The sequence below is a fragment of the Chlorocebus sabaeus genome, chromosome 22 (assembly GCF_047675955.1).
Source record: "Chlorocebus sabaeus isolate Y175 chromosome 22, mChlSab1.0.hap1, whole genome shotgun sequence".
Classification (NCBI taxonomy): Eukaryota; Metazoa; Chordata; class Mammalia; order Primates; family Cercopithecidae; genus Chlorocebus; species Chlorocebus sabaeus.
Window position 1 is genome coordinate 87,358,944 of NC_132925.1, and position 27,812 is coordinate 87,386,755.

At 49.2% G+C, this 27,812-nt stretch overlaps 2 protein-coding genes across 7 annotated transcripts; one reads left to right on the forward strand and one right to left on the reverse strand.

The window, feature by feature from the left end:
* Positions 1–3,199: 3,199 nt before the first annotated feature.
* PHF7 (PHD finger protein 7) lies at positions 3,200–17,750 on the reverse strand. 3 transcript variants are annotated; one of them, XM_007984491.3, is made up of 11 exons: positions 17,018–17,750; positions 15,356–15,465; positions 14,183–14,235; positions 13,646–13,737; positions 6,909–7,010; positions 6,410–6,534; positions 5,781–5,940; positions 5,088–5,194; positions 4,501–4,617; positions 3,957–4,078; positions 3,200–3,745 (listed from the first exon to the last, which is right to left on the reverse strand). In XM_007984491.3, the coding sequence occupies exons 2-11, from the start codon at positions 15,394–15,396 to the stop codon at positions 3,519–3,521; spliced, it is 1,146 nt and encodes a 381-aa protein (XP_007982682.1). In that variant the 5' UTR covers positions 15,397–15,465; positions 17,018–17,750; the 3' UTR covers positions 3,200–3,518. The 3 variants fall into 3 exon arrangements, with proteins under 3 accessions (XP_007982682.1, XP_007982683.1, XP_007982685.1); XM_007984492.3 differs by having other exon boundaries at positions 16,926–17,750; XM_007984494.3 differs by lacking the exon at positions 6,909–7,010.
* A 498-nt stretch (positions 17,751–18,248) lies between these two features.
* Positions 18,249–27,509, forward strand: BAP1 (BRCA1 associated deubiquitinase 1). 4 transcript variants are annotated; one of them, XM_007984487.2, is made up of 17 exons: positions 18,249–18,416; positions 18,515–18,544; positions 18,650–18,704; positions 19,648–19,780; positions 20,172–20,291; positions 20,781–20,842; positions 20,925–21,067; positions 21,334–21,412; positions 21,869–21,992; positions 22,333–22,480; positions 23,244–23,428; positions 23,951–24,084; positions 24,635–25,113; positions 25,231–25,391; positions 25,656–25,748; positions 25,853–25,925; positions 26,106–27,509. In XM_007984487.2, the coding sequence occupies exons 1-17, from the start codon at positions 18,380–18,382 to the stop codon at positions 26,237–26,239; spliced, it is 2,190 nt and encodes a 729-aa protein (XP_007982678.1). In that variant the 5' UTR covers positions 18,249–18,379; the 3' UTR covers positions 26,240–27,509. The 4 variants fall into 4 exon arrangements, with proteins under 4 accessions (XP_007982678.1, XP_007982679.1, XP_037859771.1 ...); XM_007984488.3 differs by having other exon boundaries at positions 21,923–21,992; XM_038003843.2 differs by having other exon boundaries at positions 18,299–18,416; positions 21,923–21,992; positions 25,587–25,748.
* Positions 27,510–27,812: the final 303 nt, after the last annotated feature.

Here is a 27,812-nt window from a genome sequence, read left to right on the forward strand (position 1 = left end):
CCAGGGAGGTAGGGGCAGTGAGCCATGATCATGCCACTGCAGAGAGTGAGACCCTGTCTCAAAAAAAAAAAAGGGCTGGGCATGGTGGCTCATGCCTGTAATCCCAGCATTTTGGGATGCTGAGGCAAGCAGATCACGAGGTCAGGAGTTCGAGACCAGCCTGACCAACTTGGTGAAACCCTGTCTCTGCTAAAAATACAAAATTAGCCTGGCATAGTGGCATGTGCCTGTAATCCCAGCTACTCAGGAGGCTGAGGAAGGAGAATCGCTTGAACCCGAGAGGCGGAGATTGCAGTGAGCCGAGATTGTGCCACTGCATACCAGCCTGGGCAACAGAGTGAGACTCCCTCTCAAAAAAAAAAAAAAGAAAGAAAAAGAAAAAAAAGCAAAAAGAGGCCGGGCACGGTGGCGGGCGCAGTGGCTCACACCTGTAATCTCAGAACTTTGGGCGGCTGAGGTGGGCAGATCACGAGGTCAACAGACTCTGTTTCAAAAAAAAAAAAAAAAAAAAAGGGAAAAAAGAAGTAAACCAGTTATTTAGTGGAGAATGACTGATTAGGCCCAGATGAAGAATAGAACATTTCAAAGTTGGACTTTCCAGCCTATAAAAATAGGCTATTAACATCAGTGGATACTAAAAATACAAAGAGTAAGAAATAGTTAATAGGTGTGTGTGTGTGTATGCATGCACTGTCCTGTTAGGTAAGCAAGTACCCACAACGCCAACTGTACACAGAGGTAGGGCAGCTGACATCTGGGTGACAAAAACTACCCCCTTCCAAGCTCCCCTTCCACCCACTGAATCTGAAGTCGAGAGGGCACTGTTAGGGGCCATTACTCTCAGTTTAGATAGTGTTTCTCACACTTGAGTATACAAATAGACTCCTTAAGAAAATATATTAATACTACCACAGATCCCTAAGAATATGCCTAGTGACCCAAGTTACAGAAACTCTAGGTTTAGAACTAAAGTCTTAATCTAGGGAGCATCTTTCAGTTATGAATTGTCACTGCAAGAGTTGAATCTTTAGAATGGGTTAAATATTGTGTTTTATATGAAATCTCACAATTAAAAAATGTTCCTGTTACTTGTAGAGCTCTGACAAAATTTCCCTGGATAGCCAGATAAGCAAGGATAGGATTGAATGGTCAAACCCAAGAGAAAGGAAATGAAGAAAAAGGGCATAATTGTGGGGAGCCCTAGGAGGACAGCTGTGCAGGAACTCTAGGAGCAGCCAGCCCAGGAGCAGGTGGCTCTGGGAGGCAGGTCTTCAGGAAAAGAAGTGCAGCTGATAGTGATCTGATGCCTGCCTATGAGGAAAATTGCATTTTGAGACATTTTGTTGATCATTTGCAACATTTGAGAAGAATGAGCAATAGGTATATACCAAAAAAGCAGCAGTTATTAATTTCAGAAAAAAACATTGTACAAAAGAGGAAAGGTATAGTGTACTGTTTGGCTCAGTGGTGAACAGTATTTCTAGTGTCATAATAATATAAACACTGAAAGTTAACGAAAATTGTGATACAATTATCTGAGGCGAATGAAGACGGGAAGATTATGTTTTTTTAATTTAATTTTTTTTTGAGACAGTCTTGCTCTGTTGCCCAGGCTGGAGTGCAGTGGCGCGATCTCGACTCACTGCAACCTCTGCCACCCAGGCTCAAGCAATTCTCCTGCCCCAGTCTCCCGAGTAGCTGGGATTATAGGCACCCACCACTATGCCCGGCTAATTTTTGTATTTTTAGTAGAGATGGGGTTTTACCATATTAGCAAAGCTGGTATTGAACTCCTGACCTTAAGTGATCTGCCTGCCTCGGCCTCCCAAAGTGCTGGGATTAACGGGCATGAGCCACTGTGCCCAGTCAAAAATGAGAAGATTGTAAAAGTGCTAAATCTTTATGTAACATAATAGAAAGTCAATAATGTCTAAGATTAACAAATTAAGAAACAGCTTTAAAAAATGGGAAGTAGTTGCCTTTAGAGAGTAGGAATGGAAGTAGGGAAGGGTAAATCAAAACTGTTTTTCATTATAATCCTTTTAGTACTATTAGACTTTTAAAAGTCTGTGTTACTTTGCGTGTATACTTTGATAATAACAGAAAGACACAGCCAGCCTCCATTTGATTTCAAGTGAATTTGCTCAAATCTGAAGACACTCATTGCATACACACCTTGGATATAAGTCTTCAGGGTCTACAACATTTGGAATGAGAACATTGTCTTCCACTGTTAGTGGCGATGATACAGTGGCAAGATGTTGAGAACTATCTGAATTCTCCCCACTAACCAAATCCCATGAAATCATTAAAAATATAAAAATGTAAGATAGGCTTTGTTCAATTTCTCGCTAGGCCTTCTGCCAGATTCCCATCCTAGTAGTCTTGCCTGTTTTTGTTTGAGACAGAGTCTTGGTCTGTCGCCCAGGCTGGAGTGCAGTGGCACAATCTCCGCTCACTGCAACCTCCACCTCCCTGATTCAAGTGATTCTCCTGCCTCAGCCTCCCAAGTATCTGGGATTACAGATGCCTGCCACCATGCCCAGCAAATTTTTGTATTTTCAGTAAAGATGGGGTTTCACCATGTTGGCTAGGCTTGGTCGAACTCCTGACCTCAAGTGATCTGTCCGCCTTGGCCTCCCAAAGTGCTGGGATTACAAGCATGAGCCAGTGCGCCCAGCCGCCTTGCCTAATTTGAATGTCCTGGCATGCAAATTCATAGTTAAACTCTGGACGGAAATGCTCAAACCACCAGGCAGTGAGGGTTTGACTGGGCTCACTCATGCTGTGGAGATATGCTGAAGCCCACACCAGTCTGGAAAGAATGGAGTCCCTTATGCCCCATGTATAAGCATGGCAGTCCCTGACTTGTTTGAGTCCAGGGCCCCAAGCCTTGCAACAAGGGCCTATTCTCCATCCAGTGTGGACTGCTATGCTGGCTCACCTCCCTAAAGAGAACCTGTGTACTTATTATTTGCGCAGTGATTGATGAAGATTCTCTGCCCCTGTAATGCCAATTTCTGTATAAACAGGTTTCCTTCCCTCCAAAGAAACATGTCTATATTCTAAGCTAAAAGTTCTACATTAATTCCCTGAATTTTATGGATTAGGAGGGTGAGTTTTCTTATTCTTGTACTCTACCCCCTAGAATCTTTACTACCCACGAAAATTTCAGAATGAATTTATAAGGAGACACCAATGGAGAGAACACCTTTATTTGCAAAACAACAAACATGGGTGAAGAAGAGGCATGTGAAAACCAGATTAAGGTGGAAGAATCTTGGTGGGAGGAGAGGAGGAGAAAGCAGAAGCACTCTTGTAGCCATAAACTCATTTCCTTGTTGGCATCTGGGCTGCTCCCTCCTCATGCTCCCCTGAGACTTCTCTTTGCTTGGCTCATAGACTCACTACTGGTCCTGCTTCCTTGTCTCACAGTCCCAGAGTGTTCCCTCCCCAAACCCGATGGAGGAGCACAGCTTCATACCCTATTGTGCGGGATAGCAGCTACTCAGAAGGTGTTACTTGGATTTTTTGCAGCTGTTAGTGATTCTGACACCCTTGGACCTCCAGGAGTGGCTCCTCCTGCCACGAGAGGACTCTGGCTTTTCTAACAAGGAAGGTTCTGGCCAATCCGTCCAAGAAAGGCCCGGATTCTCTTCCAGGTTGTTGTCTCTGCAGAAATGCTCCTCAGGGTGGAAGGTGCTGCTGCAGCAAGGGATGTCCCCTGAGTTTTCAGGTATGTAGTCTGTGGTGAGAGAAAGGCAGGAGAGGAAAACTCAAGTCTCTGCTTCTCCCAGGCACAGGTCCTTAAGCTCCTCTCTAGCCACTTTCCTTCCAAAGTCAAAGGCACCAACTATTAATCCCTCTCTAGTGGGATGCCTTCCTCCTTCCCCAGGCACCACAAGTCCCTACAGCCCACTCCTTGCTCTAAGGCTGGCCCATCCCTCCAGCCTCACCTGTGGCTGCAGCAGGTGAACACTCCTCACACTCCCATTTCTTACTGTTGGATCTAAGAGAGGAGCAGTCCCTGTGGGTTCCGTGGGATCCGCATGTAGCACACAGAATGAGGCACCACCTCCTACAGGAAGAGCCCAGGAAGGATTGTGGAGACATACAGAACACTAACTGCCATTCTTGGATGTTTGCTATGGGCCAGGCATTTTTTACGGCACATTTTACCCACGATGAATGTATGGCTCAGAGGGGATGAGTGCTGATCCCGGGAGCCTGCCATCAGTCATAACCCCTTGAAAGGTAGATTAGGAAAGGAATTGGCTCTGAATGTCTCTCCACTGGGCACAAGGTGAGTGGATCTTACAGGGGAGACCTGTTCACTTGCACACAAATGAGTCAGGGGTTGGTCAAGAATGAGACTTAGCAATTGTGTTTATCCTAAGGTCTGCATACAAGAGTGAATTTCTTACTTCTAGTAACTGTGCCAAGGTCTAACTCTAAGATAGCACTGATGAGAACTCTTTCTAGCCAGAATCCTTCTCCTACCCTTCATCCTCAAAGCTGTCTCTGCCTTGTTCATACAGACAGATGGGGGCATCACAGTGCTGATAGCGCTGATATAAGTCTGAGAAAGCCCCTGGCTCGAGTTCCCAGGCAGCATCTCTGCAGTGGGAGAAAAAACAGTGAATAAGAACATAACGGGTTGGTGAAACTTTTGTCCATCAGGGAGGAATTAGGAAGAACCCCAAGCTAAGCACAGTAAGAGTTCAGTAGGCTGCCCGAACACTTCCAACAAGGCTGGTCAAGTGGCCTGGCAGTGGGAGACAGTTGAAGCAGGATGAATGGAACATGCATGTGGGTTCCTTAGTTCCACTCTGGAATCCAAGAACTCAACCACCCAGGGAATTCTGATTCCCCAAATGCCCTTTTTAGCAACAAGCACCCGCTTCCCCCACAAACTTCTTTCCCCTCCCTTGTTTTGATGATTGAAAAGCACTCCCTCCTCCCCTTCCTTCTTCACTATCAGTGCCTCTGCTGCTCTCATTCTCTGAACTATCCTCTCACTCACCTCCTCTCTAGAAATCTAGGCAACCCTCTCCCTGGCTCAGTTCCTGCTCTGGGGTTCCCACTACCTGTCTGGAATATGAATTCCCATTCTCAGCATTTCTTGAGGAAATTCTTTTCGATTGTTACACTGTGGACATTTGAAGAAATGCTTTGCTGATGTGTGGGCATATTTCTGTAAGAGAAACAGGTAAGAGCTTTGTGTTTATAAAAACCCTTTGACTACCTTCTTTCCCCTCCCACCCTCACCCCCACAAAGAGGATGTTGCTAAGAGAGTTTGACTGACAGTACGGGAAAAGGAGTTTGGGTGGGCTAGGGTGAGGACTGCAAATCCAGGTGTCAGACCTGGACCAAAATACTTTCAAGAGAATTCCCAGGAGTGCCTCAGCCATCATCTCTGGCCATGGGGCTCGGCAGTACTAAGTAGGGGTCAGGTACCTGGATACACATTTGCCTTTTCTTTCATCCCAGGAAGTGAGGCTGACAGGGAGGCTCCTCAGCTCATTCTGGGATGAGCCCATTTGCTCCAGCAATGCCGAAGATTTTGCTTATTCTAAATCTTATATGTGAGGTCCTATAGGTCAGGAATGACCACAGACGGGACTGACTTTCTTCTAACTGCCTGAAACCAGCCCTGAATACAGGCCTCCAGCATGGAGCACCAAAGCTGAGGCACGCCTGAGGCACGCCCAGGGTGCTCTGGTTCCAGGCAGAGAACCAGGGCAATGGTAGAAGGGCCCCAGGGCAGAAAAAGCCCCACCTGTATGCACTTGCGGTGGTAGATGGCTTGACTACAACATGGACTCTGGATGTTCTCAACACTCTGTTGGGATAAGTCTTCACAACACAAGATGCAACTTTCCTCCCCCATATTCCCATGTTGGATGTTCTGTGCTGGGCGATGTTTGTCACAAAATGATCTGTGGCAGGTAAACAGACTTGGTTTCTGGTTTGTCATCGATGCAGTTTCCCAATGGCCCACTCTAGGAGGGGCAGCCAGCCACCCGGGTTGGTGCCCAGTGAACCTCCACACTCATGGGGAAGAGGAGAGGCAAGGTGAAGAACAGCCACATGCCTTCTCACGGCTGCTTGCCTACTGAGCAAAGTTCCCAGAACTGTCTCCATAGCCTCTTGTTCCTGAAAGCCCCACTTAGTGCTGAGCAGCTGTCTAAGTACCCCAGCTGTTTGTAATTTAAGGCGGGGTCAGGAAGCAAGAAGAAACCCCTGTGAAATCTCCAAGTCAAGACACTGTTTCTTATTACTGAATGGAGGGACAGATTCACTGGTGAATCAAAACAGGCCTGCTTGTGAGAACTGGACTCTGATTTCATTAGTGGCTGAATAACAAGTTGCAAAAAGGAAGCCGGACTTTTCCCCTTCCTCACTCACTTGTACTCTCCAAAAAATTGTGAAAGGCAACCCTTTTCTTGGCCACAAGGCAGATGGAAGTTTCTGATGCACTGATCCTTCTGGCAGTTGATAGCAGCTCCCTTTTTCTTGCACACAAAGCAGATCTGCAAATGAGTTCCCAGACAGTGCTCAGGACCCCAAGAAAGGCAAATAGATACAGTGTGGCACATTTTTCTATTAAATGGAAGTTTTGTGAAATAATAGCCATTCCCTTTCCTCAGTGGTCCTGAATGCTCTGGGGCACCTGGAAGCTGAGCTTCAAGCAGCACTGAGTTCTTCCTGTTTTCTCAAGATGTTTCTCCCTCTTCTCACTTAGGATACCATACCCCAGAGGAATATGGGACTTAAGGACTAGTTGGAAAATCCAAGAGTCCTTTGATGTCTAAACTAGGAAGTAGGGAAGAGAATAGAAACAGGAATGATGGGTGAGGTATGAAAAGAGGCCTACCCCAAGGTCCTCACTTCAGGGGATTCTAACCTTCCTAGAAGCCCGAGCTGCCTCCTTTTTGATATCTTCAGGCAGGAATCCATGGAAACCTCTGTTGGACTGGCCCCTCTGAGGCAGCTTACTAGATAAGATCTGGGGGGCAGTAGAACCAGGCTGTTAATATTGATCAGTGAAACAGTGCAGTGAGGTGAGGAGAAAGACAGGGTAAGAGAGCTAAAGAATAGAGATTGGGCCGAGCGCGGTGGCTTACGCCTGAAATACCAGCACTTTGGGAGGCCGAGGCGGGTGGATCACAAGGTCAGGAGATGGAGACTCCTGGCTAACACGGTGAAACCCTGTCTCTACTAAAAATACAAAAAAAATTAGCTGGGCGTGTTGCCACGCGCCTGTAGTCCCAGCTACTCGGGAGGCTGAGGCAGGAGAATGGGGTGAAACCAGGAGGGCGGAGCTTGCAGTGAGCCGAGATCGGGCCTCTGCACACCAGCATGGGCAACAGAGCAAGACTCCGTCGCAAAAAAAAAAAAAAAAAAAAGAATAGAGCTTGGTGTGGAATATATATGCACTGACAGGGTAATTTATTTAATGAAAGCTTACATAGCATCAACCACGTGTTGAGTAGTCTAGGTGGTTTCAAATATTAACTCATTGAATCCTCCCAACAGCCCTAGGAGGTAGGTACTATTATTGTCCTTATTTTATAGGAGAGATGATGCGACTTGCTCAAGGCCACAGGACTCTGGAACCTGGACTCTTACTTTTGCTCTAGGCTGCCTCTCATTTACTGAGGGCTGCTATTGTGTGCTGGCACTTTGGGGGAAACATTTCCTTTGTATTTACTTATTTTATGCTTACAATCCTTGGCCAGGCACGGTGGCTCACGCCTGTAATTCTAGCACTTTGGGAAGCTGAGGCAGGCAGACCATCTGAGGTCAGGAGTTTGAGACCAGCCTGGCCAATATGGTGAAACTCTTTCTCTACTAAAAATACAAAAACTAGGGCATGGTGGTGCGCATGGTGGTGCGCACCTGTAATCCCAGCTACTCGGGAGTCTGAGGCAGGAGAATCACTTGAACCCGGGAGGCGGAGGTTGCACTGAGCCGAGATTGTACCACTACACTCTAGCCTGGGCAACAGAGTGAGACTCCATCTCAAAAAAAAAAAAAAAAAAAATCCTGTAATGGCAGATGCTATTATGACCCTCATCTTACAGAGGAAGCCACTAAGGTGCAGTGTGGCAAGTGACACTGCCCGCCCGGGTTATAGGGCAAGGAGGAACGGAGCTGGCTATTCACACCCAGGCCCATGGAATCCACACTCTTACCCTTCCTGCTGCATCACCTCTTAGTAAATACTCTTCTCAGAGTAATACAGGAAGAAAAACAGGGTTTTAATATCTCTTGATGTTGTCATTCTGTTGTCATTCATTCTAGTCAAATGATAGGGGAAGGAATTGGACTTTTGAAACATATATTTTAAAACTAATTATCCCAGGGCTTTGGGATAATATGAGTGATTTGTTTTCTTTATACTTTTAAGTATCATTCATGTTTTCTGCAATAAGCATGTATTGATTCTATAAACAGAAAAATCAATAGTGAAAGATCAGAAACAATCTAAATGTCCTTTAATCGGGATTTGTTCTGATACTTTTTGGCATACCTATAGCATGAAATACTAATTAGCTACTAAAAAGAAAAAAACTAAACCTATATGTTTTATATAGAAAGATGTCCGAGATATATATGATGGAAAAAAGCCAAGATACAAAGCACTCTGTATAATGTTTAATTTTTATGTAAAAAATGTATATGCTTATAAATGCATCAAAATTATAACTAAGCCCTGACACCTGATAGGACTTACAAGAAAGGAAAATCACAGACCAATCTTTCTCATGAGCACAGATATAAAAATCAAACAAAACAGATGCAAACTGAATCCAGCACTGTATAAAAAGGACAATACATCATGACCAAGTAGGGTTTATACCAAGAATGCAAGATTAGTTTAACATTAGAGCATTTAGTTGATGTAACAAACTACATTAACAAAATTAAAGAGAAAAATCAAGATAATCTCAATAAATACAGGAAAAGTGACAAAATTCAATACCCATTCGTGATACTCTGGGCAAACTATATATGAATAAAAGGGATCTTCAACCTGATAAAAACATCTATGAAAAAAACCCACAGCTAACATACTTTTATAGTGAAAAATTAGATGCTGTCCCCTGATGTTGGGAACAAGACAAAGATAACAACTCACACCACTTCTATTCAACATTAGGTTGAAGGTCCTAGCCAATACAACAAGGCAAGAAGAAATAAAAGGCAAAGATTGAGAGGAAGAAGTAGAACTGTCTTTATTCACACACGACGTGGTTATGTGCATAGGGAATCCTGTGTACACAAGGCATTTACAACCAAATAAAAACAAAAACAACTAACCAAACTGAATTTAACAAGATTATAGGATACAAATCAATATACAAAAATAAAATGCATTTCTATATGCCAACAATAAACTTAAAAATGAAATAAAAATACTATTTACAATAGCATAACCACAAAATATTTAGGAATACATTTAACAAAAGATGTACAAGACTTCGTCACTAAAACTACAAAATATTGCTGAGATATATTTTAAAAGACCTAAATAAATGGAGAAATATACCATGTCCATGGATTGGAAGGTTCAATATTATTTGTCAATTCTTCACAAATTGACCTATAAATTCAATGCAATCCCAATCACAATCCCAGTAGCCGTTTTTTTAAAGAAAAATTCACAAGCTTAATATAAACTTTATAAAGAAAGGACCTGATAGTCAAAACAATCTTGGAAAAGATTATAGAACTTAACAATACTGAATTTCAAGACACTACAAAGCCACAATAATGAAGACAGTAGGGATTGGTGTAAGAATAGATACATAGATAAATGATATAAACAGATCATCCAGATCCACAGATTGATTTTGACAAAGGCACCAAGGTAGTTCTATGGGTAGGCAAAGATTTCTTGTGACACACAAAAAGCACTGACCATAAAAGAAGAAATGGATAAACTGGGCTCCATTACAATCATTGTTCTTTGAAAGACACCATTAAGAAAATGAAAAGGCAAGCCAAAGACTAGGAAGAAAATAGTCTCAATACATACATTTGAAAAATAATTTATACCTGAAATATGTAAGCAATTCTTACAACTCAATAATAAAACCACTCAATTTTTTTTTTTTTTTTTTTTTTTTTTTTTTTGAGACGGAGTCTCACACTGTCACCCAGGCTGGAGTGCAGTGGCGCGATCTCAGCTCACTGCAAGCTCTACTTCCCTGCTTCACGCCATTCTCCTGCCTCAGCCTCCGGAGTAGCTGGGACCACAGGCACCTGCCACCATGCCCGGCTAATTTTTTGTAATTTTAGTAGAGACGGGATTTCACCGTGTTAGCCAGGATGGTCTCGATCTCCTGACCTCATGATCCACCCGCCTTGGCCTCCCAAAGTGCTGGGATTACAGGCATGAGCCACCATGCCCAGCCCGGCCCACATATTTTCTTTTGTTAAGTATCTGTACAAATATTTTTGTCCATTTAAAACATTGAGTGGTGGCCAGGTACGGTGGCTTATGCCTGTAATCCCAGAACTTTGGGAGGCCAAGGTGGGCGGATCATGAGGTCAGGAGATCAAGACCATCCTGGCTAACATGGTGAAACTCCATCTCTACTAAAAATACAAAAAATTAGCCAGGCGTGGTGGCAGGTGCCTGTGGTCCCAGCTACTCGGGAGGCTGAGGCAGGAGAATGGCATGAACCCAGGAGGCAGAGCTTGCAGTGAGCAGAGATTGCACCACTGTACTCTGGCCTGGGCAACAGCGAGACTCTGTCTCAGGAAAAAAAAAAAAAAAAAAAAAAAAAAAATATATATATATATATATATATATATATATATCTATCTATATGTGGGCCGGGTGTGGTGGCTGACGCCTGCAATCCCAGCACTTTGGGAGGCCGAGGCGGGCAGATCACGAGGTCAAGAGATCGAGACCATCCTGGTTAACATGGTGAAACCCCATCTCTACTAAAAATACAAAAATTAGCCACGTGTGGCGGCGGGCACCTGTAGTCCCAGCTACTTGGGAGGCTGAGGCAGGAGAATTGCTCCAACCCAGAAGGCGGAGGTTGCAGTGAGCTGAGACGGTGCCACTGCACTCCAGCCTGGGCGACAGAGCAAGACTCCATCTCAAAAAAAAAAAAAGAAAATATGTGAATGGCCAATAAGCACATGAAAAGAAGCCTTAGTCATCAGAAAAATGGAAATTAAAACCACAATGAAATACCAATACACACCTAGAATGGCTAAAATTAAAAACACTGAAAAAGTTTTGGTAAGAATACTGTGCAACTGGAATAATTCTTTTTTTTTTTTTTTTTGAGACAAAGTCTAGCTCTGTCGCCCAGGCTGGAGTGCAGTGGCACGATCTCGGCTCACTGCAACCTCCACCTCCCGGGTTCACACCATTCTCCTGCTTCAGCCAGTAGCTGGGACTACAGGCACCGCCATCACGCCTGGCTAATTTTTTTTGTATTTTTAGTAGAGACGGGGTTTCACCGTGTTCGCCAGGATGGTCTCGATCTCCTGACCTTGTGATCCGCCCGCCTCGGCCTCCCAAAGTGCTGGGATTACAGGCGTGAGCCACCGCACCCAGCCACAACTGGAATTCTTTTGTTTTTTGTTTTTTTTTTTTGAGACGGAGTCTCGCTCTGTCGCCCAGGCTGGGGTGCAGTGGCGCGATCTCGGCTCACTGCAAGCTTCGCCTCCTGGGTTCACGCCATTCTCCTGCCTCAGCCTCCTGAGTAGCTGGGACTACAGGCACTTGCCACCGCGCCCGGCTAATTTTTTGTATTTTTAGTAGAGATGGGGTTTCACCGTGGTCTCGATCTCCTGACCTTGTGATCCGCCCGCCTCGGCCTCCCAAAGTGCTGGGATTACAGGCGTGAGCCACCGCACCCAGCCACAACTGGAATTCTTTTGTTTTTTGTTTTTTTTTTTTGAGACGGAGTCTCGCTCTGTCGCCCAGGCTGGGGTGCAGTGGCGCGATCTCGGCTCACTGCAAGCTTCGCCTCCTGGGTTCACGCCATTCTCCTGCCTCAGCCTCCTGAGTAGCTGGGACTACAGGCACTTGCCACCGCGCCCGGCTAATTTTTTGTATTTTTAGTAGAGATGGGGTTTCACCGTGGTCTCGATCTCCTGACCTTGTGATCCGCCCGCCTCGGCCTCCCAAAGTGCTGGGATTACAGGCGTGAGCCACCGCGCCCGGCCACAACTGGATTTCTTATAAATTGCTGGTAGGAGTGTAAACTGGTACAACCACTTTGGACAGTGATGTGGCAACCTCACATAAAGTTAAATTTCTAATTAGCATACAACTAGTAATTCCACTTCTAGGCATTTGCACAAAAGAAGTGAAAGCACATGTTCACAAAAAGACTTGTACACGAACGCTTAAAGTAGCTTTATTCATAATGGTCCTCAAATGGAAACAATTCACATGTTCATCAACAGGTGAACAGATAAGCAAATAGTAACTTATTCATGCAACTGAATACTACCAGGTAATAAAAAGGCACAAGCAACGAATACATGCAACAATATGGATGAATCTCCAAAACTGTGTTGGGAGAAAAAAGCCAGATACAGAAGATTATAAACTGTATGATTTCATTTATATCAAGTAAAAGAATAGCCAAAAATAATCCATAGATCAGAACAGTGATTACATCTAGTGGGATTGACTGGAAAAGGAGGCAGGAGTGAACTTTCTGGGATGATGAAAATGTTACTTATTTTGATTAGGGTGGTGGTTATGTGGGGACATACATTTATAAAAACTTATCAAACTGTGCCCTTAAAATTAGTGAATTTTATTTAAGACCAGCCTGGCTAACATGGTGAAATCCGTCTCTACCAAAAATACAAAAATAGCCAGGCGTGGTGGCAGGTGCCTGTAATCCCAGCTACTTGGGAGGCTGAGGCAGGAGAATCACTTGAACCCAGGAGGCAGAGGTTGCAGTGAGCCAGGATTGCGCCACTGTACTCCAGCCTGGGCAAGAGAGTGAGACTCCATTCTCAAAAAAAGAAAAAAATTGGTGAATTTTACAGTATGGAAGTCACACCTAATAAAAAAGAATATTAAGAAAAAACAATTAGATGTTACAACTTTGATAGCATTTGTTTCTGAGGAGAGGGAGAAGGATTGGGAACATTGTTTAGGGAAGAGACTTTTTTACTGAACTTACTTTATACTGTCAGGATTTTATACCAGACACATATATTTTTCTTTTTTTGAGGCAGGGTTTTCCTCTATCACCCAGGCTGGAGTGTGGTAGTGTGATCACCGCTCACTGCAGCCTCCACCTCCAGGGCTCAAGTGATCCTCTTGCCTCAGCCTCTAGAGTTGCTGGGAGTACAGGTGTTTGCCACCATGCCCAACTTTTTTTTTTTTTTTTAATTTTTTTTGTAGAGACACGTTTGCCCGGTCTCAAACTCCTGGGTTCAAGAGATCCTCCTGCCTCGGCCTCCCAAAGTGCTGGGATTACAGGCGTGAGCCACTGCGCCCAGCCTAAAAATAGATTTTAAAAGAAAAAAGCTATTAAGAAAAACAAAAAAACAGGTCTGTGGATCTGAGGATGGATGTAACAGAGAATAGTCAGTACATCAAAAGCCATGGGATATTCAAAGCAAAGGAGGTCTCATACTCACAAGACAGAAATAATGCACGCTGATATTGTCTTTCTGAAGAAATTCCCCTAATTTTTCGGGATCCCCAGGTTCTTGAAGGCATAGCCAGCAAACTGGAAGAAAGGACACTCAGAATTTGGCTCAAGTTGACCATTAAGAATGGAAGGGAAGGGTGAGAATGTAATCATTCCTCTAAGTCAGGAAGGAGTAGAATACTAGGAAAAGGGTCATTTTGGCAAGAAGGCAGGTTGGGAGGCGGTCTTATTTGGTATCAATTAGGCTGTCACATAATTCTGGTTACAATGAACAAGTTGGCCACAACTGCTCACTTCACTTTTTTTGTTTTGTTTTGTTCTAAAGTGACTTTAATAACTTGTTTCTTGAACTTCAGACATGGTAATTTAAAATGACAGTTCCTGAGTCCTCAAGATCTTAGAGAATCTGGGAAAGAACTAGGGCTGGGAGAAAGAGAAGCAGCAAGTGTACTGCCCCACACAGGTGGCCTTCTTTGCTGAGGGCTGGAGGCAGTGGCTGAACACAAGCTCCAGTCTTTCTTACCAGGCCCTGAAGACGGTTTCCTCTGGGTTACCCTCCTAGTCTTGGCAGATTTCCTATACAAGAGAAATAAGAAGCACGAGGTGTTCTTTGAGGACCTTGTTGATAACCTTTTTAACATTTCCCTTAAAATGCCATTCATGGGTCTGATGAAGGACCAAAATATCTAAAGCCTAAGTAAGACATCAGCTTCTTTTCCTATTTCATATATATATGTGTGTGTATGTGTGTGTGTGTATATATATATATGTATATTTTTTTTTTCCTTGAGATAGAGTCTGGCTCTGTTGCCCAGGCTGGAGTGCAGTAGCACGATCTCAGCTTACTGCAACCTCCGCCTCCTGGGTTCAAGCAATTCTCCTGCCTCAGCCTCCCGAGGAGCTGGGATTACAGGCACCTGCCACCACGCCCAGCTAATTTCTATATTTTCAGTAGAGACGGGGTTTCACCATGTTGGCCAGGCTGGTCTAGAACTCCTGACCTCAGGTGATCCACCCACCTCGGCCTCCCAAGGTGCTGACATTACAGGCGTGAACCACTGCACCTGGCCATATTTCGTATTTTTTTTAAGTGCAAAATATACTCTCACTGAGTTATTTGCGGGCAAGAACCAGACTGTAAGCATCTCTGTCTCCCCAGTGCCTGTTCTGCCTATGTTGCAATTAATGCAAGAGTAAACCCCCTTTTACTTTTTTACTGTTTCTTCTGCCAACTACTCTGAATCTCAGGTGGTACCAGCTTTACAAAGCATACTAAAATGAACCAAAATTGATAAAAGTATTTCCCGTTGTGAGGCACTATGCTTGGCACTTTACATGTATTGGCTCAATTAATCTACAGTAGCTCAATTAATCTACAGAACACTCTAAATACCATTATTATGTACATTTTCCAGATGAGGAAACTGAGATATAAAGAAACGAAGTGACTTCTGACACAGTTGTTAGCAAGTGGCAGAGCTAGGATATGAATCTGGGTAGTAAGGTTCCAGAGTCAGCACTTTGCTACTAGGGACAGCACTGATAAGCCAGGTATGACAGCTCCCAGCTCCCAGCGTGTGCTTCCACACTGTCCAACCCCAACCCCCAAGACTATGACAAAGGGGGCAAAAAGTGCAACCTATACCACAGGCCATTGGACAATTTCTCCCAAACTCCCTATGTCAACTCCTTCTACCTCAATCTTTGGCGTTCCTTCTTTTCTTTTAGAGTCTTCATTCGCTGCTGTCTCTTTCTCCTATCTTGAATTCTTCTATATTATTTTGAGGACAACACAGGCTCTTCCAGCTATAAATATAAATGGGGTTTGGTAAGCAATTTAATTCTATATTTGGTTATCAAGTTCCCCAGCGTCAAGGCAATGGTGCACTTCACCTCCCAACCCACGTGATGGAATAAAAGGGACTGTTCTAGGTACTTGACGTGTTAAGTCACAAAAACGCCATGCAATAGGTACCATTATCTCCATTTTCAAGATGAGGGGACTGAGACACAGGTTTAAGTATCCTGCCCAAGGTAAGAGTAAGTGATATAGGTAGGATTTGAACTCAAGTAGCCTGGCTCCAGAGGCCAACACTAACTCTCATGTTATACTGCTATCACACAGTAGCAAAAGAACTTAGAACCATTACTTGACCTAGCTAAATGGTTCTCTGTGCCTACAAAAGCACACATGAAGTAGCACTCAGGAAAAAAAGGCTCCTTTTGCACCTAAGTATGGGTGCCTTAATTCTACCCAGTAAAAGCTAGATAAGGTAGCTTTTTCCTAGGCAAAGGAGCCTGTGAGATTCGGGCTGCCTAAAAGCAAGACCTCCCTCTAGTGAGAGACAAGAGGTAACACTGACAAAACCCCCTAGGCTCTATCACTATTTTTGTTTTTTGTTTTTTGTTGAGACAGGGTCTCTCATTGTTGCCCAGGCTGGAGTGCAGTGGGTGAGTGCAGGAAAGTGCCACTTTCCTAGGCTCAGATGATCCTCCTGACTCAGCCTCCCAAATAGCTGGGACCACAGGTGCCATGCCACCGCACCAGCTAATTTTTTTGCAGAAACGGGATTTTGCCATGTTGCCCAGGATGGTGTCCAACTCCTGGGCTCCAGGGATCCTCTTGCCTCAGCCTCCCAAAGTGCAGGGATTACAGGTGTGAGCCACCAGGCCTCGCCTCTCCTATCAATTATTTTCACCTAGGCTCAGGTGACCACTGAGATATGGTTTGTTCCCAACCTTTGTCTCCATCTGAGCCGAGTACAATAGCCAAAAGTGCAGAAGGTACCTTGTCTATTTCCAATGTCAGCCAACTCCGGCTGTTACCTGTTTTCATTAGTAAACAAACTGTAAAACAAATGTAGTTTCACCAGTTAACGGGGAGATCCCTGAAAGTGAAGGGGAACTAAAGAAAGAAAATCTACTGCTGTGAAGAAAGGACTGTCTAGTCAGGGGAGAGGGGGAGGACAGCATTTCTTAGAAGGAGCGCTGGGTGAATCAGGTCACTCCAGAGACACTCCAGTATCCATGGCCTCCGATCACCACTGGAGATCGGGAATATCTTCAGGGATTGTATTCTGCATGAATAAGGACGACTGAGGAAATTACTGTTCAAAAAACCAAAGCCCCCCTGCCCTCCCCTTCTTTGTGCTTGTTCTGTCTCCTCCTCTAATCCATGAGTTGCAGAAGCAATCACATCTGATGGCTTCTTCCTCAAGGAAAACATTGGACAGGCTGGAAGAGGAGAGAGAAGAGCATGTCCTGACCTTGCTATTCCCACAGGGGTCCATGTGAGCGGACTGCGGAGCAGTTCCCAGTTACTGGGGCTACCCCGACCATCCAGCAATAGAAATAAAACCTTGAAACTTCAGTTCTTTGCATCGCTGGGCCAAGACGTTCCTTGAGTAGGATTCTGTGCACACACTGCTAGTTACAAGACGTTAAGGGGGGCGTTGCAAATACGGCTTCCACGAGCTGCCAGGCAGTGGCCTCCTAAACCGGCGGACGCTCCTCGAAACGCTTATCAAGTTGTTTCACTGGACAGGTGCTGGGTAAATGCTTGTTGAGAAAATCAAAAATAAATAAACGTGTTCGACTCGCCGCGGCAAGAATGATTTATTTGTAAAATACGTGTCGGTGTGATCACAACTGTTCCCGAGGTTCACAGCCGGAGAAGGGGCTCAAGGAGCATCCCGCGGATGCCAGACCAGGCTCATGTCGCGCCTGCCGGACGGCTAGTGCAGGGCCGGGCCGAGGTCGCTTCCGCCGCTCCTCCTCGCGGTAGCTCACCGGCCGCCGCTCCCGGCCAGAGCCACCCTCCCAGCTGTCTCTGAGGGCGCCGCTGTACCGGAGCTTTAGTCGTTGACACAGGCCGTGGTAGCTACCTCCGGGCGGCCGCCCTGCGCGGTGACTGCGCCGGCGAAGACGGCGAGATTGCAAACGGGGGCGGGTCACGCGGACTGTGACCCTCGGGAACCGCGGCGACGCCTACCGTTGGTAGAAAGGGACCGCTAACGGCCGCGCGCTAACGGCCGCGCGCCCGCCCCGCCCCGCCTTCCGCGCCTCAGCGCCCAGCACCGCCTGCCCCCGGTCCCGGCCCCGGCCCCGGCCCCGCCCCCTGCCGCCCCTTCCCCTCGCCGCCCCGCCCCTTCCCCTCGCCGCCCCGCCCCTTCCCCTCGCCGCCCCGCCCCTTCCCCTAGCCTGCGCCTAGCCCCGCCCATCCCCGCCTTTTTCCCTAGCCTGCCCCGCCCCTCCTCTCGCACCACCCGCGCCCAGCACTTCCCGGCCCCGCCTTTTCCCCTCGCCCGCCCTCGCCCCTCCTCTCCCACCACCCGGGCCTAGTACTGCCCGGCCCCGCCCCTTGCCCTTGCCGGTCCCGCCCCTCCTCTGGAGCCTCAGCGCTCAGCATCGCCCGGCCCCCCTCTTCCCCTCGCCCGCCTCGCCCCGCCCCTTCCCTTCGCCCCCGTCCCTCCGCGCGTGCGCGTTCGCCTTCGAGCGCGTGCCCGCGTCTGAAGTCTGGCCGGCGGAAGACGAGCCCAGAGGCGGAGCAGGGCCGTCGCGCCTTGGTGACGTCGTGCCGCCGGCGCGGGCGGGTGACGCGACTGGGCCCGTTGTCTGTGTGTGGGGCTGAGGGGCCCCGGGGGCAGTGGGGGCTCCCGGTGGGGGCAGCGGTGGGGCGGGAGGGCCTGGACATGGCGCTGAGGGGCCGCCCCGCGGGAAGATGAATAAGGGCTGGCTGGAGCTGGAGAGCGACCCGGGTGAGGAGGGGACCGGGAGGGCCAGGGACTGGGGAGGCCGGATGGGCCCGGGACGCGCCTGCCTGACCATCACCCCCTCCTCTTGTCGCCCCACCCAGGCCTCTTCACCCTACTGGTGGAAGATTTCGGTAAGAGCCTCTTCTGCCTGCCTGACCGGGGCTGTGGGGGCCCACCCCTGCGCCCTCACTCACCAGAGTCTGTCCTTCCCTACTGCTTTCCTTTCCTCATCGCAGGTGTCAAAGGGGTGCAAGTGGAGGAGATCTACGACCTTCAGAGCAAATGCCAGGGGTAAGTGGCTGTACACCAGGGCTGCCCCTTACACCCAGAGTGCTGGGGAAGGTCGCAGAGAACAGGCCCCTTAGGGAAGGCAGTGCCAGGAACCCTACGTTATAAAATCTGACATAAAGAAGCAACCTTGCTGAGTGCCCGCCTCCTGATCAAACTGATACTTTCTTTTCTCCCAATCTTTTCTTAGCGCTTCCCTTTTTGTAGCAACCCGCTCCCCACTCCTAACCATCCTTTGGTTCAGCTGCTTTCTTGGCCTTGCAGCAGGAAGATCCAGGGCACGCAGTGCCTTTTGTGCGGTTGTGTAATGTATTAATTTCAGTGTGTCCATGTGTGCCTGGCTTTAATCCTGACACAAAGTCATCCTGTATTGATTGGTTGGGGTGACAAGGCCCCTCCTGGGTGCCCACACTTAGGATCTTGTCCCAGTGGGCCTGCAGAATAGAGGTGTAGGAGAGTAGCAACAGTAGCAACAGTGACTGAACCAAGAAGTCTGCTTTAATTTCCTGGAACAAAAGAGACTGGTGTAGGTGTTCATTTGCTTTCCTGACTTCATTGGGGCCCACAAGTGAGAATTAGTGCCTCAGTTCCTCATCAGAGTTTTTGTTCTTGTCTTGCTTTGTGTTCTTACCCTGTCCCATCCTTGACCCTCAGTTCCAGCTTTTCTTCTCTTACCCAGAACCATAGACTTCATAAGGAGACTGGGTGGACTCCCGGAGCATCACAGCCAGAAGCTTATGCTTAGCTCTGCCTGTGGCAGGCCTTTGGTGTATGAGAGCACAAGGCCACTTCAGACACAGTATTGGGAAGAAGCCAGGGGAGAGGTGGGATCACAGCAAGGACACCTGAGTGATGACGCAGTGCAAAGGCTTAGTGGGAGAAATAAGGGAATGCTGATTGCCTTCTCCCCTTTGGCTGATTTGGCTCTGCTTCTTGCTTCCCCCAGCCCTGTATATGGATTTATCTTCCTGTTCAAATGGATCGAAGAGCGCCGGTCCCGGCGAAAGGTCTCTACCTTGGTGGATGATACGTCCGTGATTGATGATGATATTGTGAATAACATGTTCTTTGCCCACCAGGTCTGCTGGACTCTGTGCTTTGTTTGGAGGTTGGGATGCTGCCATTTTTTTGCTTGGGAAGTGGAAATGGAGGAAGACAGAAGGAGGAGATAGGCAGATTCTAGGGGCGGTGGCTACAGAAACCCTCGCAGAAGGAAATGAGCTCTAATTCATTAAAGGGAACAGCTTTAGAGTAGGGGGGTGTGTGAGTCCACTCTCTGTCCTCAGATACCCAGTGCGTATTTGGTAGGTGCTTGTTAAATAAATAAACATTAGGCAAAGATGAAGGGAGCTGAGAAAGGGAGTTGTCCAGATATGACTGACCTGCTTTGGATCCCCATTCTTGATGTATGTGGGCATGTGGTTTGCAGTGAGGGGTACTGTGTATGGGTGACTATTCTTGATTTCACAGCTGATACCCAACTCTTGTGCCACTCATGCCTTGCTGAGCGTGCTCCTGAACTGCAGCAACGTGGACCTGGGACCCACCCTGAGTCGCATGAAGGACTTCACCAAGGGCTTCAGCCCTGAGGTAGGCTGCAGTGCCTTCATCCTGGCTCACAGCCAACTGGGCAGATCTGACCCTGAGGGCCACTGGGAATGCTACCACATGATACTGGGTACTATTAGGCTGCTTTTTTAAATTTCTTTTTCAAATGATCATTTATATTACATTAGACTCTTAAATAAATTGTGTAAGGCCATTGTTTTTAGGCATAGTTGTGGGGAAAGGAGACAGGCTTAGGGAAGGAGGAGACTTTCCGTAAGTCACACCATGTCAGAATCTTCTCTGTCAGGACTTTTCCTCTTGGGCCATGTTGCTTCCTCGTATCCACGAATTACCATGCAAGGCCAGCACAGTTCATCTCTTTGGGACTCCAGAGCTCTTTTCTGCCCTGACAAACCTTTTAAGAAAGTTCATCTGGAATGCCTCCAGGCTGTTCTCTGAAGCTTTGCCTTCCAACCATAGTCCTACCTGAGGAGAAATTATTCTGATAAAGCCTTATTTTCTTCCCTGTAGAGCAAAGGATATGCGATTGGCAATGCCCCGGAGTTGGCCAAGGCACATAATAGCCATGCCAGGTGTGTGGGAGCTGTGGGAGCTGATGTGGGGCGCGAGTAGGGGGAGTATCATTTTTTGGGCCTTGACTCTGTCCTTCCCCAGGCCCGAGCCGCGCCACCTCCCTGAGAAGCAGAATGGCCTTAGTGCAGTGCGGACCATGGAGGCGTTCCACTTTGTCAGCTATGTGCCTATCACAGGCCGGCTCTTTGAGCTGGATGGGCTGAAGGTCTACCCCATTGACCATGGTAGGCACCATGAGCTGCAGGCCCATTGGGTGTCTCTGCCTACCTCCTAGGGAGCTGGGGCTCAGGGCCCTTTGGTATGTGGGACCCAGTGGCAGGGGTTGTGGGTACCGACACCTGGCCCTGGCTGGGGTTTCACCCTGCACCTTATTGCCTGACCAGCTCCTGACTCCCTGGCTCAAGTGCTCTTCCGTGTCTTCCTTCCCACTGCTGGCCTGCCCAAACTCAGGGTTTCCTTCTCGCTGATTCCTTGTCTTGGTCTCCACTAGGGCCCTGGGGGGAGGATGAGGAGTGGACAGACAAGGCCCGGCGGGTCATCATGGAGCGTATTGGCCTCGCCACTGCAGGGTAAGGGCCCTGCACCTGCCCTGTTCTACCTTCTGGAGCTGTACCTACTTTGGGAGGGACAGAGAGTATCCAGGTGATTTGTAAATTGCAAGGCCATATGGTGAATCTGGCAAGATCAGGCTTAGATCATGGGCTCTCAACTCCTTGTCCTATTTCCTGCCTGGGCTGCCTGTGGCCTGCTCCTCGCTCGGTGGGCTGGGGGAGGGGCAGGCCTTGGTGGAGCCTTAGGCAGCCCAGGTCTGCTAGTTCACTTCCTGATAGGCCCCTCATACAGCTTGTTGGAAGGTACCAGCTCAGGTGCCTGGCGTGTATGGCTAGTCGTTGCCTGCTTGTTGGGGTGGGGCCTATACCTACAGCTGCAGGTGTGACTGCAGGGAGCCCTGCCAGAATATCTGCCTCAACCTGATGGCGGGGCCAGGGCAGGAGCTGCTCTCACGGCTGCGGCTGTGACTGCAGGGAGCCCTACCACGACATCCGCTTCAACCTGATGGCAGTGGTGCCCGATCGCAGGATCAAGTATGAGGCCAGGCTGCATGTGCTGAAGGTGAACCGTCAGACAGTACTAGAGGCTTTGCAGCAGGTAGGTGCCCTTTCTCCCTGGCCCCTGCCCAGCCCAACCCTCCCTGCATTCCTCCTCCCTTCCCCCACAACATTTGTCTCTGATTCCCGAACACACTCTTTTGTAGATCTGGGCTTCAGCTAACCACATCTTTTCTTTGCTCCCCTTATGGGAAAGGTGGGACTTGGAGTGGGGAGGGAGAATAGCTTCTAAAAGGAAGTTTGCATTTGGGTGTTTTATTTCCCTGTGAGTGAATGGGTAGAGCCAAGGCCATTATTCCTTTAGGTCCTCAGCCCTTAGCTGTTTAAGGTAGAAGCCTGGGTTTACCCTTCCTCCTCTGAGCCTTCGATTCTGTTGTTAGCTAATAAGAGTAACACAGCCGGAGCTGATTCAGACCCACAAGTCTCAAGAGTCACAGCTACCTGAGGAGTCCAAGTCAGCCAGCAACAAGTCCCCGCTGGTGCTGGAAGCAAACAGGGCCCCTGCAGCCACTGAGGGCACCCACACAGGTACCAGGGGGTTTGGGACCTCTTGGCCTCAGAGTCACCCCCTAATATCTGACCTGGGAGGCCTAAGCCAGGCAAGTCTTTTTCTGGGGATGTCCTTGGGCAGTGTTCTTCCCCTGGCAGAAGGTAGAGGGAGAGCAGTCCTTCCCTAAAGAAAGGCACCTGTAGGCTGGGCGCAGTGGCTCAAGCCTGTAATCCCAGCACTTTGGGAGGCTGAGATGGGCGGATCACGAGGTCGAGAGATCGAGACCATCCTGGCTAACATGGTGAAACCCCATCTCTACTAAAAAATACAAAAAACTAGCTGGGCAAGGTGGCGGGCGCCTCTAGTCCCAGCTACTCAGGAGGCTGAGGCAGGAGAATGGCATAAACCCGGGAGGTGGAGCTTGCAGTGAGCTGAGATCCGGCCACTGCACTCCAGCCTGGGTGACAGAGCAAGACTCCGTCTCAAAAAAAAAAAAAAAAAAAGAAAGAAAGGCACCTGTGAAGGGCTGCTATTACCACAGGCTCCTGGGCCCTTCTCTGTAATGTACACTCCATTTCTAGTTTTCTCTAGAGGCATTTTTTTTTCTGCCTTTTTTTTTTCCCATCTCATTCTTTTCCCTGTCTCATTGCGGGATCATGACTTAGAGCTTGCTGACTTCCATTCCACCGGCTGGCTCGGCTGTTCTTCCCTGGGAAGTGCTGTTCCACAGGGCTGGGGAGACCGTGAGCTTTTCTTGGAGATCCTACTGGAGGTCCTGCCTGTGTTCTTGCCCTGTCTCAGATGGTGCAGAGGAGGCGGCTGGTTCATGCACACAAGCCCCATCCCATAGCCCTCCCAGCAAACCGAAGCTGGTGGTGAAGCCTCCAGGCAGTAGCCTCAACGGTGTTCCCCCCAACCCCACTCCCATTGTCCAGCGACTGCCAGCCTTTCTAGACAATCACAACTATGCCAAGTCCCCCATGCAGGTAAGCTGGGAGCACCCTTGCAGGATTCTCTACTTGATTCTCTTGAGAGGCTGCAACAGGCAATTTCCCCATGTGGTTCCTTGTGTTCACCCTTGGCATGGCTGGGTCAAGCTGCCTGGGCCTGGGTTGCTAGATTCCTCTGCCTGATAAAAAAAGGCCCCACAACAGCAGGGGCTTAGGGAGGCAGGGAGAGCTCCTTTGAATTTAATCTAGTTACGTGACTGTGGGATTAAATGTTTAGGTCACGCTCCTTGGTACAACTTTATGGGTTGGGTTTTACTGGCAAAATAAAGGCTTGTGTTTCAGGGCACTCTGTTTCTCTTAGAACCTCTCTGTGGGTTTCTATGCAGTATAAGTGGGTGGCAGCCACCCCACAAGCCAAGGACAGGCCGTGGAACACCTGGAGGGGTTCCGCTGACTCAATCTGGAAAACCATGTTTGGCTTTCTCTCTGGCTGTGAGTGTCTAGGCTCAGCCTGGGCCGAGCAGTGCTTGTTTGTAACTGCCCTGGTCTTTGTCCTAGGAGGAAGAAGACCTGGCGGCCGGTGTGGGCCGCAGCCGAGTTCCAGTCCGCCCACCCCAGCAGTACTCAGATGATGAGGATGACTATGAGGATGACGAGGAGGATGACGTGCAGAATACCAACTCTGCCATTAGGTCAGCCCCAGCTTTCTAAGGCTACCAGGCTCTGGGTGCTTCAGATCTCATTCTGAATATCTCAGTCTGTGTCTGAGAATGCCCTGCAGCAGATAATGTTGAGCACCTGCGAAGTTTGGGGCCCTGGGGGAGGCTGGCATGATGGGGCTGACCCCAAGTCTCCAGGAAGTTTTTGGTGGAGTCGGGGGTAAGCATATAAGCATAGATAATGTCCTATTGGAAGTGGCCTTTTAGCCAGGCCTTAAAGGATTGGTTGGGGCAGGGATGGAGATGTGGGTGGTGGGGAGGCAGCTTTGCTGGAACACAGGGCATTGGCAAAAGGCCAGGAGTGAGATGGCTGGAATAGAGGAAGTGTCTTTTGAGGACACTTGGCTGCAGCTGACAGAACTTGATGCCAGGCTTAGCAAGGCTAGTTCAAGCTGCTTAGACCAAGTATAAGGAGTTTTAGGGTCAGCCCCTGGAGGTCAGGATGTGTTTAAGCCATTCTGGGTACTGCTGGGTATGGTCACCTGGCCCGTTCCCTTGCTTCACATCTTCTCCGGCCCCACAGGTATAAGCGGAAGGGAACAGGGAAGCCAGGGGCATTGAGCGGTTCTGCTGATGGGCAACTGTCAGTGCTGCAGCCCAACACCATCAACGTCTTGGCTGAGAAGCTCAAAGAGTCCCAGAAGGACCTCTCAATTCCTCTGTCCATCAAGACTAGCAGCGGGGCTGGGAGTCCGGCTGTGGCAGCGCCCACACACTCGCAGCCCTCGCCCACCCCCAGCAATGAGAGTACGGACACAGCCTCTGAGATCGGCAGTGCTTTCAACTCGCCACTGCGCTCGCCCATCCGCTCAGCCAACCCGACACGGCCCTCCAGCCCTGTCACCTCCCACATCTCCAAGGTGCTTTTTGGAGAGGATGACAGCCTGCTGCGTGTTGACTGCATACGCTACAACCGTGCCGTCCGCGATCTGGGTCCTATCATCAGCACAGGCCTGCTGCACCTGGCTGAGGATGGGGTGCTGAGTCCCCTGGCGCTGACAGGTGGGCCTTGGACTGGTTCACTGGCCACTTGGTGCACCTAGGAGGGAGAAGGGAAGTGGCCAAGTGACCACAAAGTGTCCTGCACTCTAATGATTTTCTTGTGACCTCTTTTCCCAGAGGGTGGGAAGGGTTCCTCGCCCTCCATCAGACCAATCCAAGGCAGCCAGGGTTCTAGCAGCCCAGTGGAGAAGGAGGTCGTGGAAGCCACGGACAGCAGAGAGAAGACAGGGCTGGTGAGGCCTGGCGAGCCCTTGACTGGGGAGAAGTACTCACCCAAGGTGAGCCTCCTTTGTGGCTTTCTCCTTTAATCCTGGCAGAGGGTAGGGCCTGAGCTCCTCCTGCCCAGGTGCCAAGTTCTTGATGGGAACTTTGGTGTGAAGATTGGCTGGAGCCATGTGCCAGGAAGACTTTCTGGGTTGGGTGGTGGCAGGGGCCTCTGTAGGCATGGACTCGCTGCTCATCCTTGCCTCTAGCTGCCTATTGCTCATGGGGCTTTGTTGCTGGCCAGCCCCCATCAGAGGTGCAATGCTGGGTTTTGGCAGGAGCTGCTGGCACTGCTAAAGTGTGTGGAGGCTGAGATTGCAAACTATGAGGCGTGCCTCAAGGAAGAGGTAGAGAAGAGGAAGAAGTTCAAGGTGGGTGATCTCTCCAGTTGCCTGATCTGGCCTCTCCTGAGGTCTGCTGGTGGCTGCTCTGGCAAGATTGGCTCCAGTGCTCTCAGCCTTCTCCTCTCCTACAGATTGATGACCAGAGAAGGACCCACAACTACGATGAGTTCATCTGCACCTTTATCTCTATGCTGGCTCAGGAAGGTGAGGCGATGTGCTGCTGGCTTAACTGGAATGCCCTGCTGAGGGCCATGTCCTTCAGCTTCCCTCCCCTGGCCTCTTCTGAGGCTTGAGCAGACCTTGGGGCACAGGGAGGGCCATGAGAGCCTTAGCTCCTGGCCTGAGGCAGCCAGCACCTGCTCAAGGGTCTCTGCCTCTCCACAGGCATGCTGGCCAACCTAGTGGAGCAGAACATCTCCGTGCGGCGGCGCCAAGGGGTCAGCATCGGCCGGCTCCACAAGCAGCGGAAGCCTGACCGGCGGAAACGCTCTCGCCCCTATAAGGCCAAGCGCCAGTGAGGACTGCTGGCCCTGACTCTGCAGCCCACTCTTGCCGTGTGGCCCTCGCCAGGGTCCTTCCCTGCCCCACTTCCCCTTTTCCAAGTATTACTGAATAGTCCCAGCCAGAGAGTCCAGGCCCTGGGAATGGGAGGAACCAGGCCACATTCCTTCCATCGTGCCCTGAGGCCTGCCACAGGGCAGATCAGCCCTATAGTGCTCAGGAGGCAGCATCTGGAGTTGGGGCACAGCCAGGTACTGCAGCTTCCTCCACAGCCGGCTGTGGAGCAGCAGGACCTGGCCCTTCTGCCTGGGCAGCAGAATATATATTTTACCTATCAGAGACATCTATTTTTCTGGGCTCCAACCCAGCATGCCACCATGTTGACATAGGTTCCTACCTGACTATGCTTTCTCTCCTAGGAGCTGTCCTGGTGGGCCCAGGTCCTTGTATCATGCCAGGGTCCCAACTACAGGGTCCCAGCTGGGGGCCTGGGTGGGCCTTGGGCCCTGCTGCTGTACCCCCGGCCACCAGCCTGTCCCTGTCGTAAGGAAACCAGGCCTTCTCTCTTCATTCCTCTTAGGAGAGTGCCAAACTCAGGGACCCAGCACTGGGCTGGGTTGGGAGTAGGGTGTCCCAGTGGGGTTGGGGTGAGCAGGCTGCTGGGATCCCATGGCCTGAGCAGAGCATGTGGGAACTGTTCAGTGGCCTGTGAACTGTCTTCCTTGTTCTAGCCAGGCTGTTCAAGACTGTTCTCCACAGCAAGGTTCTGGGGCTCTTCGCCTTCAGTGTTGTGGCCCTAGCTATGGGCCTAAATTGGGCTCTAGGTCTCTGTCCCTGGAGCTTGGGGCTCAGAGGAGCCTCTGTCCAGCCCCTCAGTATTACCATGTCTCCCTCTCAGGGGTAGCAGAGACAGGGTTGCTTATAGGAAGCTGGCACCACTCAGCTCTCCCTGCTACTCCAGCTTCCTCAGCTTCTGCAAGGCACTCAGGGTGGGGACAGCAGGATCAAGACAACCAGTTGGAGCCCCTGTGTTCCAGAGGGCCTGATGCCAAGGGGTAATGGGCCCAGCAGTGCCTCTGGAGCCCAGGCCCCAACACAGCCCCATGGCCTCTGCCAGATGGTTTTGAAAAAGGTGATCCAAGCAGGCCCCTTTATCTGTACATAGTGACTGAGTGGGGGGTGCTGGCAAGTGTGGCAGCTGCCTCTGGGCTGAGCACAGCCTGACCCCTCTAGCCCCTGTAAATACTGGATCAATGAATAAAACTCTCCTAAGAATCTCCTGAGAAATGAACCCTCCTGTGGTTGCTGGCCTGAGATGTGGAGGCTGGGCTATATGTGTGCGGTGGGAGGGGGGACCTTACTAGACCTCGTGTGCTCAGGGCCCTGGGACCAGAAAGGTAAAAGTATATGATCCTTGAGTGTCCAACTGTCTTGGGCCAGAGATCCTTGGGATCCTAGGCCTGGGATTTGGACCTGGGCTGAGGAGGGGCTTCAGGTAGACTGTAGACAGCGTGTACTTTCTGGGGAGAGGGCCATGGCTTTCACCGAATCTGTGGCTTTGCAACCTGGAGAGAGAGGTGTTGGGACTCT